The sequence below is a fragment of the Mandrillus leucophaeus genome, unplaced genomic scaffold, assembly GCF_000951045.1.
Source record: "Mandrillus leucophaeus isolate KB7577 unplaced genomic scaffold, Mleu.le_1.0 Scaffold693, whole genome shotgun sequence".
Taxonomy (NCBI): Eukaryota; Metazoa; Chordata; class Mammalia; order Primates; family Cercopithecidae; genus Mandrillus; species Mandrillus leucophaeus.
In genome coordinates this window covers 562,864-575,707 of record NW_012107508.1, presented here as the reverse complement: position 1 = coordinate 575,707, position 12,844 = coordinate 562,864, and the positions used below count along the sequence as shown (strand labels likewise).

At 41.4% G+C, this 12,844-nt stretch overlaps 1 protein-coding gene across 1 annotated transcript in view; it reads right to left on the bottom strand.

Moving 5' to 3' along the window:
- The window catches only part of LOC105555638, a 100,740-nt gene that overhangs the window by 21,415 nt on the left and 66,481 nt on the right, over positions 1–12,844 (bottom strand). Inside the window, exon 11 of the mRNA XM_012002665.1 lies at positions 5,421–5,556. Coding sequence (XP_011858055.1) covers positions 5,421–5,556 — 136 coding nt within the window. The remainder of the gene's footprint in view (positions 1–5,420; positions 5,557–12,844) is intronic.

Genomic DNA, 12,844 nt, shown 5'->3' with positions numbered 1-12,844 from the left:
AGCCTGGGTGACAGTGAGACTCTGTCAAGAAGAAGAAGAAGAAGGAAGAAGGAAGAAGGAAGGAGAGAGAGGAAGAGAAAGAGGAAGAAAGCATACAGAGGAATAAAAACAAATTATATACAAAAGAATAGAGATAAAAATGATGTCTCTTCAGAAACAATACAAGCAGAAGATAGTGATGCTTCTTCAGAAGCAATACGAACAGAAGATAGTGCAGCAACATCTTAAAAGTATTAACTGCCTGCTCTGCATGGTGGCTCATGCCTGTAATCCCAGCACTTTGGGAGGCCAAGGCAGGTGGATTACCTGAGGTCAGGAGTTTGAGACCAGCCTGGCCAACATGGTGAAACCCTATCTCTACTAAAAAGACAAAAATTGGCCAGGTGTGGTGGCACACGTCTGTAATCCCAGCTACCCGAGAGACTGAGGAAGGAGAATCACTTGAACTCAGCGGGTGGAGGTAGTAGTGAGCCAAGACTGTGCTACAGCACTCCGGCCTGTGCGACAGGAGCAAGACTCCATCTCAAAAAAAAAAAAAAGTATTAACTGTCAATCAAATATTTTGTACCTTGCCACAAAAAAAAAAAAAGAAAAACCACTTTAAAAATGAAGGCAGCATAGACTTGTTAGATATACAAAGGCTTAGAGAATTCATCACCAGCAGACCAGGATTATAAGAAATGTATAAAGTAAGTCCTTCAGACAGAAGAATATGATATCACATAGAAATGTGAATATAGCCAAAGGAATAAGGAATGCCAGAAATGGTAAATATGTGAATAAACATAAAAAACTCCCCCTTTATTAAAAAAACAACTGCTTAAAATAGACATAATAATAATGTATCCTTGGATTTATAACACTTGTAAAGGTAAAATATATGACTACAAAAACGCAAAGGATAGGAAGAGAATGGAAGTATACTGTTGTAAGATTCTTATACTATACGTGAAGTAGTATAATGTTATTTGAAGGTAGACTGTAATAAGTTAAAGATGAAGGCTGTAAACACTAGAGCATCCACTAGAAAATAAAAGACTAAGAGGTATCGCTCACGAGCCAATTAAATATATAAAAATGGAATTATAAACATTAATCCAAAAAGCAACAGAAAACTAGTTTAAAAGGAACAAAGAACAGATGAGACAAATAGAAAACAAATGGCAAGATGATAGATTAAAAACCAAACCATAAAGATAATCACATTAAATATAATGGTCTAAACAATTAAAAGACAAAGATTGTCAAATGGATAAAAAAAGAAGGTCTCAGACAAATGCTGTCTATAAGAAACCCAATTTCAATATAAAAACACAGATAGGTTAAAACCAAAGGATGAAAACAGATATATTATGTAAATATTCATTAAAAAAAAGACCTGTAGTGACTATACTAATATCAATCAAAGTAGGGAGCATCACCAAGGATAAAGAAGACCATTTCATAATGATGAGTGTCAATTCATCAAGAGGCACAACAATAAAAAATGTTTATGTACCTAAAAACAGAGCTTCAAAATACATGAGGCAAAAACTGATTAAACTATAAGGAGATATAAACAACATCACAATTTTCCCCCTCTCAATAGTTGATAGAACATGTAAAAATTTGTACATATATAGAAGATTTCAATAACACTGCCAACCAACTTGACCTAATTGACATTTATGGGGCATTCAACCCAGTAACAGCAGAATACAGTCTTTTCTCATGCACATGGAACATTTACCAAGATAGATCAGATCTGGGGCATAAAAGAAATAAAACAAGTGTGTTCCTTTTTCCCCCTAGAGATGAGATCTTGCTATGTTGCCCAGGGCTGATCTCAAACTCTTGAGCTCAAGCAATCCTCCCACCTAAGCCTCTCAAGTAGCTGAGACTACATGACCACACCAGGCATGGGACCTGTAGTCCCAATTACGTGGGAGGCAGAGGTGGGAAAATCGCTTGAACCCGGGAGACGAAGGTTGCAGTGAGCTGAGATCATGCCATTGCACCAGGTATATTTTCCAACCATAGCAGAATTTAATTAAGAATCAAGAGATTCTTAATCCCTTGATTAAAACAGAATGATATCTGAAAAAATATACACATATGTGGAAACTAAACAGAGCTATTCTAAATAACCCATAGGTTAGAGAAGAAATTAAAAGGAATATTAGAAAATAGTTTGAACTGAATGAAATGAAAATATAACATATTGAAATTTGTAGGAAACAATAAAAGAAGTGCTTAGTGCTAATATAAACATTTATATTAGAAAAATTAAAAGATTTAAAATCAATAACTTAAGCTTTCACTTTAATAATCTAGAAAGAGAAGAGCATATTAAACCCAAGGTAAGCAGAATAAAGGAAATAATAAAGACAAGAGATGAAATCAATAAAGTTAAAAACAGAAAAACAGTAGTGAAAATCAAGAGCGGTTCTGTGAGAAGATCAATAAAATTAATAAATTTCTAACCAATCAGAAAAAGAGAGAACACAAGTAATCAATACCAAGAATGAAAAAGGAGACATCACTATAGATGCTACAGACATTAAAAGGATCATAAGAAAATATTATGAAGAACTTTATGCCAATAAATCTGACAATTTAGATGAAATAAATTTCTTGAAAGACACAAACTACTAAAGCTTTGCTCAAGATAAAATATCCAGCATAGCCTTATACCTATTAAATAAATTGAATTTAGGCTGGGTGCAGTGGCTCATGCCTGTAATCCCAGCACTTTGGGAGGCTGAGGCAGGAGGATCATGAGGTCAAGAGATCGAGACCATCCTGGCCAACATGGTGAAACCTTGTCTCTACTAAAAATACGAAAATTAGTCAGGCATGATGGCAGGTGCGTGTAGTACCAGCTACTCAGGAGGCTGAGGCAGGAGAATAACTTGAATCCAGGAGGTGGAGGTTGCAGTGAGCTGAGATTGTGCCACTGCACTCCAGCCTGGCGACAGAGAGAGACTCCATCTCAAAAAAAAAAAAAAAAAAATTGAATTTGTTGTTAAAAACCTTCCCATACAGAAAGCTCCAGGCCCAGATGTTTTCATTGATAATTCTACTGAATATTTAAGGATGAGATAATGCTAATGCTACACAAATTATTTCATAAAATAGAAGAGGGGCACACACTTATTAGCTCATTCTGTAAGGCCAGAATTACCCTGATCTCAATGCCAGACAAAGATATTACGAGAAAAGAAAAGTTCAGCCGGGCGTGGTAGCTCACATCTGTAATCCCAGAATTTTGGGAGGCCAGGGAGGGCAGATGACTTGAAATCACAAGTTCAAGACCAGCCTGGCTGACATGGTGAAAACCCATCTCTACTAAAAATACAAAAAATTAGCCAGGCGTGGTGATCCACACCTATAGTCCCAGCTAACTGGGAGGCGGAGGTGGGAGAATCGCTAGAACCCGGGAGGCGGAGGTTGCAGTGAGCCAAGATCATGCCATTGCACTCCAGCCCAGGCAACAGAGCGAGACTCCATCTCAAAAAAAAGAAAAAGAAAGAAAGAAAAGAAAAGAAAAGAAGAAAAGAAAAGAACTGACTAGGCCGGGCGCGGTGGCTCAAGCCTGTAATCCCAGCACTTTGGGAGGCCGAGACGGGCGGATCACGAGGTCAGGAGATCAAGACCATCCTGGCGAACACGGTGAAACCCCGTCTCTACAAAAAAAGTACAAAAAAAAAAAAAACTACCCGCGCGAGGTGGCGGGCGCCTGTAGTCCCAGCTACTCGGGAGGCTGAGGCAGGAGAATGGTGTAAACCCGGGAGGCGGACCTTGCAGTGAGCTGAGATTCAGCCACTGCACTCCCGCCTGGGCGACAGAGCGAGACTCCGTCTCAAAAAAAAAAAAAAAAAGAACTGACTAATATGCTTCATGAGCATAGATGGAAAAATCCTTAACAAAATTTTGGCAAAATACTAAAAGCATAATATATCAGCAATATATTAAATCAGCATGGTATTAAAAGGGCAATGAAATGAAGCTTATTAATAGGATTATTATAGGAAAAACAGAGAAGCTATTAAAGTTGAAAATCTTCCCATCCTTCCTGAATAAGTATATTAGAGAAAAATTTTTCTTTCTTTCTTTCTTTTTTTTTTAATGATGAAGTCTCCTTCTGTTGCCCAGGCTGGAGTGCAGTGGCGCGATCTTGGCTCACTGCAACCTCTGCCTCCCGGGTTTAAGTGATTCTCCTGTCTCAGCCTCCTGAGTAGCTGGGATTACAGGTGTCTGCCACCATGCCCAGCTAATTTTTTTGTATTTTAGTAGAGATGGGGTTTCACCATGTGGGCAGGCTGGTCTCAAACTCTTGACCTCAAGTGATTTGCCTGCCTCGGCCTCCCAAAGTGTTGGGATTACAGGCATGAGCCACCATGCCCAGACAGAGAAAGAATCTTTTTCTTCTAAAATAATAAGTAGACTGGGCACAGTTGCTCACGCCTATAATCCCAGCACTTTGGGAGGCTGAAGGGGGCGGATAACTTGGGGTCAGGAGTTTGAGACCAGCCTGGCCAACATGGTGAAACTATGTCTTTACTAAAAATACAAAAATTAGCTGGGTGTGGTGGCGCATGCCTGTAGTCCCAGCTACTCAGGATGCTGACGCAGGATAATTGCTTGAATTAGGGAGGTGGAGGTTGCAGTGAGCAGAGATCGCACTACTGTACTCCAGCTGGGCGACAGAGCAAGAACGTGTCTCAAAAATAAAAATAAAAGTAATAATAATAATAGCAATAATAAGTAGCCATCCATCAAGCCCTCAAGCCTCAAGCCTTGGCTGTGTTCTGTTGCCCTTGACTTTCGCCGCGCTGCTGTCACTATCAACTACCTGAAACTATATATCTTAGAGTTGTCTCCACCCAGCAAGCTTTTTCTACAGTAGCTGCAAATCCTACTTGGCCCACTGGGGATGTGGACTCAGTAGGCCTGGACAGGGAAATACCTAAGATTCTCAACACAAACATGGCAAGGAAATATCCTGTTTTTGAGAAGCTTTTGAGAATAGCTGTGTCCTTCTGCCTTGAGGAGGCTGGGACAACTTTGTAATCAAACACAAAAAAGTGATCACTCCTGGGTAGGCCGCCCTTCTTCCTTAGGTCACATCGATTACATTTTACATTATATCCTGACTTTAAGAAAGAAAAATTGGGAGGTCATACGTCCTGTTTTTCCTCAGTTGCCAACTTCTTAAAATGGGGCTTCTAGTGAGGTCTTGAAGATTGCTTTATGGTCCACACACAACTGTTTGCCATGTTAGGTACCAAGACCAAGATGGGTCACTGCTTGGCTCTCAGAGCTGTAAAACCTCACTGGAAACTGCCAAAAAGGTGCAGCTAAATAATTATCCCAATGATTTAATTCAAGCACTTAGTTTTAAAAGGTGAACAAATAAGGCCTCTTAAATTGCTACTTACTATGTTAAAGTTTGAATGAATTCCGACAAACCATTTTCTCCTTCTTTTCCTTTTCCATCTATGCCATTATCTGCCAAATGCAACTTCACTAACCAAGGACCAGCTTCCATCAGACCTTCAATTTTCTTCTTGATTCCTATAAGCAAATCAGAGTATTTTATTATTTTTAGACAATAGTTCCCCTATTTATCACCAGCTAAGCTGACTTTATTCTTTTAGATTGTACTTTACTGGACTTGTGTGAGTAGATGCATTTGTAATATAGTCAAGGAAATACTGTACATAGAATTTTTAAAGTCCTTGTTTTATACTCAGTACATCCTTCCTTCTTTAGAACAAGAAGCCCAAAATTACTCTGCATGAAAGGAAATTCCATCTAAGATTTAGATTGTTGCCTTTACTTTGAAGAAGAAAACTGATGTATCTAGATATTTCCTGGAAGAAGATGAATGAGTTGCCCACTGATCTAGGGGAAGTGATAGCTCTTATGAAGGAATTCAGCCCTTTAAAGGAGCCTGAAAAGCTGTTACCTTTTTGAGCTTTAAAGGAGAAAATCTGAAGGAGAAAGAACCATCCTGCCTTTGTAGAATTCATGACTGGGCTGAGGGATCCTGGGGTTGGTTCACCCTTGTCAGTCGACACAGCTTTTGTAAAGAGTCTATTGTCAGTGCTGGGAAACAGCATCAGGTCCACATTTAATTTATGTCAGTTCAAGTTTAGGAGTTTGGCAAAGAAAAATACAGGAAGGGGATGGAGGAAAAGAAATAATCATGGGCATAATGCGGGCTCATCCACTCAGTAAGTATGAGATGGGAAATTGGAATTGCCTGTCCCAAATTCAAATCTTTCTCTGGGGACCTACAAGTATTTAAGTTATATGAGCCCCCTAAACACTAACCAACTACTTCATTCGGACCCAACCGAAGAAAGACCAAGTGATCTGTTTCAAAACTGGGGAAGAAACTGTGTGGGACTTAGAGATAATATGCCTAGATATTGTAATGTGTGGGCAAATCACAGAATTTTAAAGGATCATTTAACTATACACTAATTTTGTCCACCATGCTGACTCGAGAGCCTAACCCTGCAGCTAGACAAGACTTGAATTCCTTCAGCATTTAACAAACATTTTCGAGCTGCTATTATGTGTCAGGCACTGGTGTAGGTGCCAGCGACTCAGTGGAGAACAAAAGAGACAAAAATCCCTGCCCTTATGAAGCTGACATTAAGTGAATGTTAACTAGCATGGTTAGAGCAAGGAAGAGAGCAGAGTCAAGGATAATCAAGCATAAATTTTCAAGCCTGGAGGGAAAACTTGCTTTTCAGGAAAAGGAGATAAATTTGGACATTAGGTCTTCCTAGGTTGCCGGTTGGGGAAAAAGAGTAGAAAGCATGCTTTTTAAAAAAAGATTTGATTGGTTTCTTTGGACATGAATCTAATCTGCTGGATCGTTGGATGAAATAGGATTGACTGGGCACAGTGGGTCACGCCTATAATCCTAGCACTTTGGGAGGCCAAGAAGGGCAGATCACTTGAGGTCAGGAATTTGAGACCAGCCTGGCCAACATGGTGAAACCCATCTCTACTAAAAATACAAAAATTAGCCGGGTGTTGTGGTATGTGCCTGTAGTTCCAGCTACTTGGGAGGCTGAGGCAGGAGAACTGCTTGAACCCGGGAGGCAAACGTTGCAGAGAACCGAGATTGCGCCACTGCGTAGCCTGGATGACAAAGCAAGACTCTGTCTCGGAAAAACAAAAAAGAAATAGGCAGGATTTATTTTCCTTTAGAATACAGTTGGAGGGATGAACACTGGCCCATCCTTTGGTTTTATTAGAGGTAAGCCTAACTTGTCTAAATCTCGTTCATCTTTACATCTAAGTAAGGCATGAGAATGATAGCAAATGACAGCTGTCATGAATGATACAACAGTGCTCCATTATTCACACTAGAATAGTATCTGGCACATGGTAGGTATTTAAAATGTTTGTTCAATGAATTAATGAATCAATGACTAATAGAGTGTAAAGTGCAATTGTGTTATGGAAACTTTATCTCACTGTTCAGTGCTTTTCCAAGTACAGTGTTGCTAATAATGCCTTGAGACCACTTGTGAGCAAGATGAAATATGATTTTTTTATCTGTAAAATCTCTTCAAGAAAAATGCATTTGAAAATGTAAGTTGACTGCCCAGAATGATGGATGATGTGGATACTGATCACATGTGGCATCCATTTCTTTTTGTCCCCTTCTGACATGATAGAAAGCAGTGGTGGCCAATAGGGCCAAAGCTGAAGGCCAAAAGCTAAATTCCTTTACAGCTGCTCAGCTTTGCAAGGAAAGACATCATCTTAGCCAGTCTACATCCCTAACTAAGCCAGTGTGGCACAAACGTGTGCCCTTGGAGAGGAAGGGACTTCCAGGCCTGTGATTGGCCTGGTCCATCTTGTACTCCCATGGGAGAAACAATCAAAGTCTCCCTCCAGCGGATGATAAGACAGGTCACAATGTCATCTCTTCCCATGAAAAATAAGCAGTTTGGAAAATGCTAGTCTAAACCACTCTCCAGAATGTAGACCTCTAATGAGTTACGTTGGCCCTGTTAGATAATAGGAAGGCTGGCACTGCTCAGTACAGGAACTTCCTGCTCCAGGGCTTTCACCAAAGTTCAGGCAAAACTGGATTATTTTCTTTAGGTTGAAAACAAATTCCTTGGAGTAAGGGCGGGTATGTGCTCAAGCCCTGGTAATACTTGATACATCCCAGCTGTGTTCACAGCAACCCATTTTTACCTAATCTTACATTTCTTTACTTTGAAACAAAAACAAGCTCACTAACAATGACCATTTCAATTTACCCCCTCTGTCTGGGAGAACTTAGCAGTGGCATAGCTATGCCTGGTTGTGCCCAAGAGGCAGGGTGGTGTACTTAGATGTGCGGAATCTCCAGGTTTAAAACCTCTCTCCGGAAAATGCTATGAGACTCCTTGGAAAGTCACTTAACTTCTCTGAATCTAAATTTCCTCTGGCAAAATAGAGATCATAATACCCATCTCTTAGAAGCATTGTGAGGACGGCTGCAAAGCATTGTGAAATAGTGGTGGTAGAGGCACGTAGTACACAGTTTTAGTGCCTCGCTTGCCAGCGTTATCTCTGGATTTCATACGTCACTGAAACACTGGAATGGGAGCAACCTGGCAAAGAACCTTCATGTGCAAGTGCCCTCCCTTCTACCACTGTCTCCCTGAGGATCAGGAGGACAATGGCACGCCTTCCCTGGAAGCCACTCCACAGATCCAGTATGGACTCTCCCAGCCTCGTGCTTTCTCTCATTTTCTCTTTGGTCAATTGCCAAGCTTCCCCAGGTGTCCTGGATGTCAGAATCTTTCTTACCACCCTCTTTGAACTGGCTACTAGGTCCTGTCAATTCTCTTCCTTCTAAATATATCGAGACTCCAGCTTTCTATCACTGCAGCCTCACTTTATCTTCTCTTGCCTGAACCAGTGTAAAAGCGTCCTGCTTTTCCTGCCACTCTCCTCTCATCCCCAACTCCCAACACTGCTCCAGAATCCCGCTAAGCTAGTGCAGTTGTCCTCTTCCTTCAGTGGACCTCATCAGACACGATGAGGAGCCCTCTGACATTGACGAGATCTGGGAGATCGTGGATAGACTGTGGCTGACAGTGGAGGAGAAGGTAATCACCAGGACAGGGGGTAACACTGATGACTTGCTCATTGGTGGAAATGCCTCCTCTGAAGGCCCCAAGGGCGAAGGTACCCAAAGCACCCAGAGTCATCATTGGTGTTGATATTGCCATGAACCTCACTTGCAGGAAACCAGCTTTGCAAAGGATGCCTACAAGTACATCAGTGGGGCAAGGTGATTCATGCCTATAATTTCAGCACTTTGGGAGGCTGAGGTGAGAGGATCTCTTAAGCCTACCAGTTTGAGACCAGCATGAGCAACATGAAGACATGAAGAGACCCAGTCTGTACAAAAAAAAAAAAAATTAGCTGGGCATGGTGGTCACACCTGTGGTCCCAGCTACTTGGGAGGCTGAGGTAGGTGGATTGCTTGAGGCTGGGAGGTCAAAGCTGCAGTGAGTCATGATCACACCACTGCACTCCAGCCTGGGCCACAGAGTGAGATCCTATCTCAAGAAGAAAACAAAAAAAAAAAGAAGTACATTAAAGATGACATGAAATCAATGAAAGGGGAACTTGAAGAAGCGAGATCAGAAAGAGTAAAACCTTTTATGGTAGGGCTGCCTAACAAATCAAGCACATCCTTGCTAATTTCAAAAACTACCAGTTCTTTTCTTGATGAAAACATGAATCCTGATGGCATGGTTGCTCTACTGAACTACCATGAGGATGGTATGACCCTATATATGATTTTCTTTAACAGTGGTTTAGAAATGGGTAAATATTAACAGATTTGGCAATTACTTTGAATATATCACCTATCATCATAAATGGCTGCTGCTTGTCATCCACAAAACACCATGTCTTAAGATAAATGGGCCCTTCATTTATTTTGACTGTGATTTATGTGGAGTAGAGGCCTTGTTTTTTTAAGGAAAAAAAAAAACAAAAAAACATGTCACATAGGTTGTCTAAAAATAAAATGCATTTAAACTAAAAAAAAAAAAAAAGTCTCATAACTAGTCTCCTATCCTTTAGCTATTCCTCTCTCTAAAGCATATTCTGCAAAACTGCCCAAGATACTTTTCAAAAACCCAGTTCTCACTATGCTACTATCCTGCTTCAAAACCATCATGGCTCCAGCCCTTTGCACACAGGAGAAAATCTAACTCCTGAACTCAGCATTCATGGCTTTCAGTCATTTGGGTCCACTGCCTCTTCAGTCACATTTCCAGCCGCTTTCCCAATGACTGCTCTGTGGCGAACGTCACCCCTCCAGATCCCTAATATGCCAGGCACCTTCCTCCTCTTAGCCTTTTCTCATGTGGTCCCTCTGCCTGGAACCTTCTCTCTTAACACAGCTGACAAACCTCTTCTCATTCCTTCCGAGGAGAGCCCTGTTTCCTAAATGGGCCGGTACTCAAAGGTCAAGGGTAAATTTTCATGGAACCAGCATCCCCCAGAGAGGCTCTCCATATCCTTCACTTGCTGGCCTCTTCTGGGACCTCCAGAACAGGTGGGCATCCTACATTCTGGGGGGCATCAGATCAACCACTACTCAAATGTTCATCTGTGGATGGCAGGCCCTGGTAGGGCCTTCTCCTTGTGGTTGAATTATTTTTTTAACTGTTAAAAATAGCTTTTTTCCATCAAAAAGGAACGCGTGTAATTTCCTGTGTAAGTCCTAGTCTTATAAACCAGAACATAAACTCTGTTTGTTTGATTATAGGACTTAAGAAGGCAAAATGTAAGTAGTGTTTGATGATTCACACCTTGGGCCTTGGGACCTTTCTATAAAGGTTTCCATTGTTTAGCTGTCACCCCAGGATGAAGCCCCAAATAAAATAATTGCAGGATTATAACTGGCAACTTCCTGTTTTGGAACTAATAAAGCTGTTTTGAAGATTACATCTTGACTTTTGAACTTGGTCTTTGCATTCCTTAATGCCACTGGTATTTCTGGGGACTGTGGCTATGATATAAGCAACAATGCCTTATTTGGGAAAATGTATTTGCCACTTGGGTGGCATGGTACTGTAGTAAAGTTCTGATCAATCCCAAGTTTGTTGATACACCATTTTATGGTTGGATTTTTGCCCCATGTACATGCCTAAGTCACTTACTGGCTCTCCCTGTCCTAAATCTTCCAGAATTAAAACAGCCCTGGAGGTTGTCTGTGGGGCTTGGGCTGGGAGTAAACAGGCACAGGATACCCCTGAGTCCTCACTGGGTCTTTCAAGAACTTTGGGAGCCTTGAGACAACAAGGCAGCACTGGCTGAATAGGGCTCAGAGAAACCATCTAAACTGAGGTTGGCTATTCCTGACGACCTTACAGTGACTTCCAGCCTTCAGCTATCTTCTGGCTCTTCGTGGACCTCACAGGTTTGTGACTAGGCATAGACCAAGCCAGACATCATCCACTTGAACACTGATCAACTTCCAGGCCCACGATTCCTAGTTCCTGTATCCCCACGGTACAGAGAGCCATGGGGCTCAGAGGTGGCTTCACTGAGTACAGAAGAAGAAAGTATAGAAGACAGTATAGAAGAAGACAGAGAAGCCAGAACAGAAATGGGACTGGGTCTTGTCTGTTGTGTGATTTTCAGGGCAGAGAAGAGGCATCTAGGAGCCTCGGTCTGCTCTCTGATTTTCTTCATTGTGCAAAATAAATCAGGAGCAGACAGTCTGATTTTCTCAAGTCCAAAACTGTGGTTCTTAAAGTGTGATCCTCGAACCAGCAGCATCAGGACCCTGGCAACTGGATAGAAATGCACACTGTCCAGCCTCACTCAGACCTACTCACTCAGAACCTGGGGGGTGGCGCCCAGCAATCTGTTTTAACAAGCCCTCTGAGTACCTCTGAGGCTGCTCAAATTTGAGGACCCTTGTTCTAGTAACTCTTCATCCTCAGGGGTGCACTGAGGCAAGACTGATTTGGACAAAAATCTTTTAACTCCTGCAAGCATAGAAAGAAGATATTTTGCTTCCTTTATCAACTTTTAAATGGTTGCTCAGTGTTAAGTGGTCAAGTTCTTATATTGCTCTAAATGTTCTTATCACTCCAAAAGAGAGGAATAATAATGGGCATCAGGTTTCCTAATGGGGGTTTTGCCTCAATGGCATTGTGGGGACAACTGTCCAAGCAGCCAAAAGCCTCTTGTCCACAAAGAGGCCAGCGTGGAAATACTTTGACTGTTTCCAGTTAGAGCCAGATGGAAACCATCTGGACTTGTCACCCAGGAGGCTGATGTAAATCAATCTGAACCTCTACTCTGAAACAAGTAGAACTCTTCTACCAAAGGCCAAACTCACCCCCCAAACACTTTATGATAGCAAAAACAGTTGTCCAATGTGGGAAGCTGTTGTTTAATTTGCTTTGTAAACTCTGGAAAGCATGACACTAGACTGCACTGAAAGGAAGCTATAAAATAAGTATAATATTAGATACAAAAGGATTTGAGGCAAATAATTCCTTGGGAAACAAAAGATTTTAATGGCTCCCAATGTCTACTAGGTTAAGTACAAACTCTCCACCTGACATGCAAATTCTTCCTTGCTATGACCCTCCCCTCTTGCCAAGGGCCGCCCTCCGCACATCCTCTTGTTGTACCTAAACCTGCAGGCTCATGGCTTGCTTTGTTAAGGCCCTTCTTCCTTACTTAAGTCCTTCCTCACCTAAGTCTTTCCTTGGAAAAAAATTTTTTTTTACTTCCATAGATTATTGGGGAATTGTTGGTGTTTGGTTACGTAAGTTATTTAGTGGTGATTTGTGAGATTTTG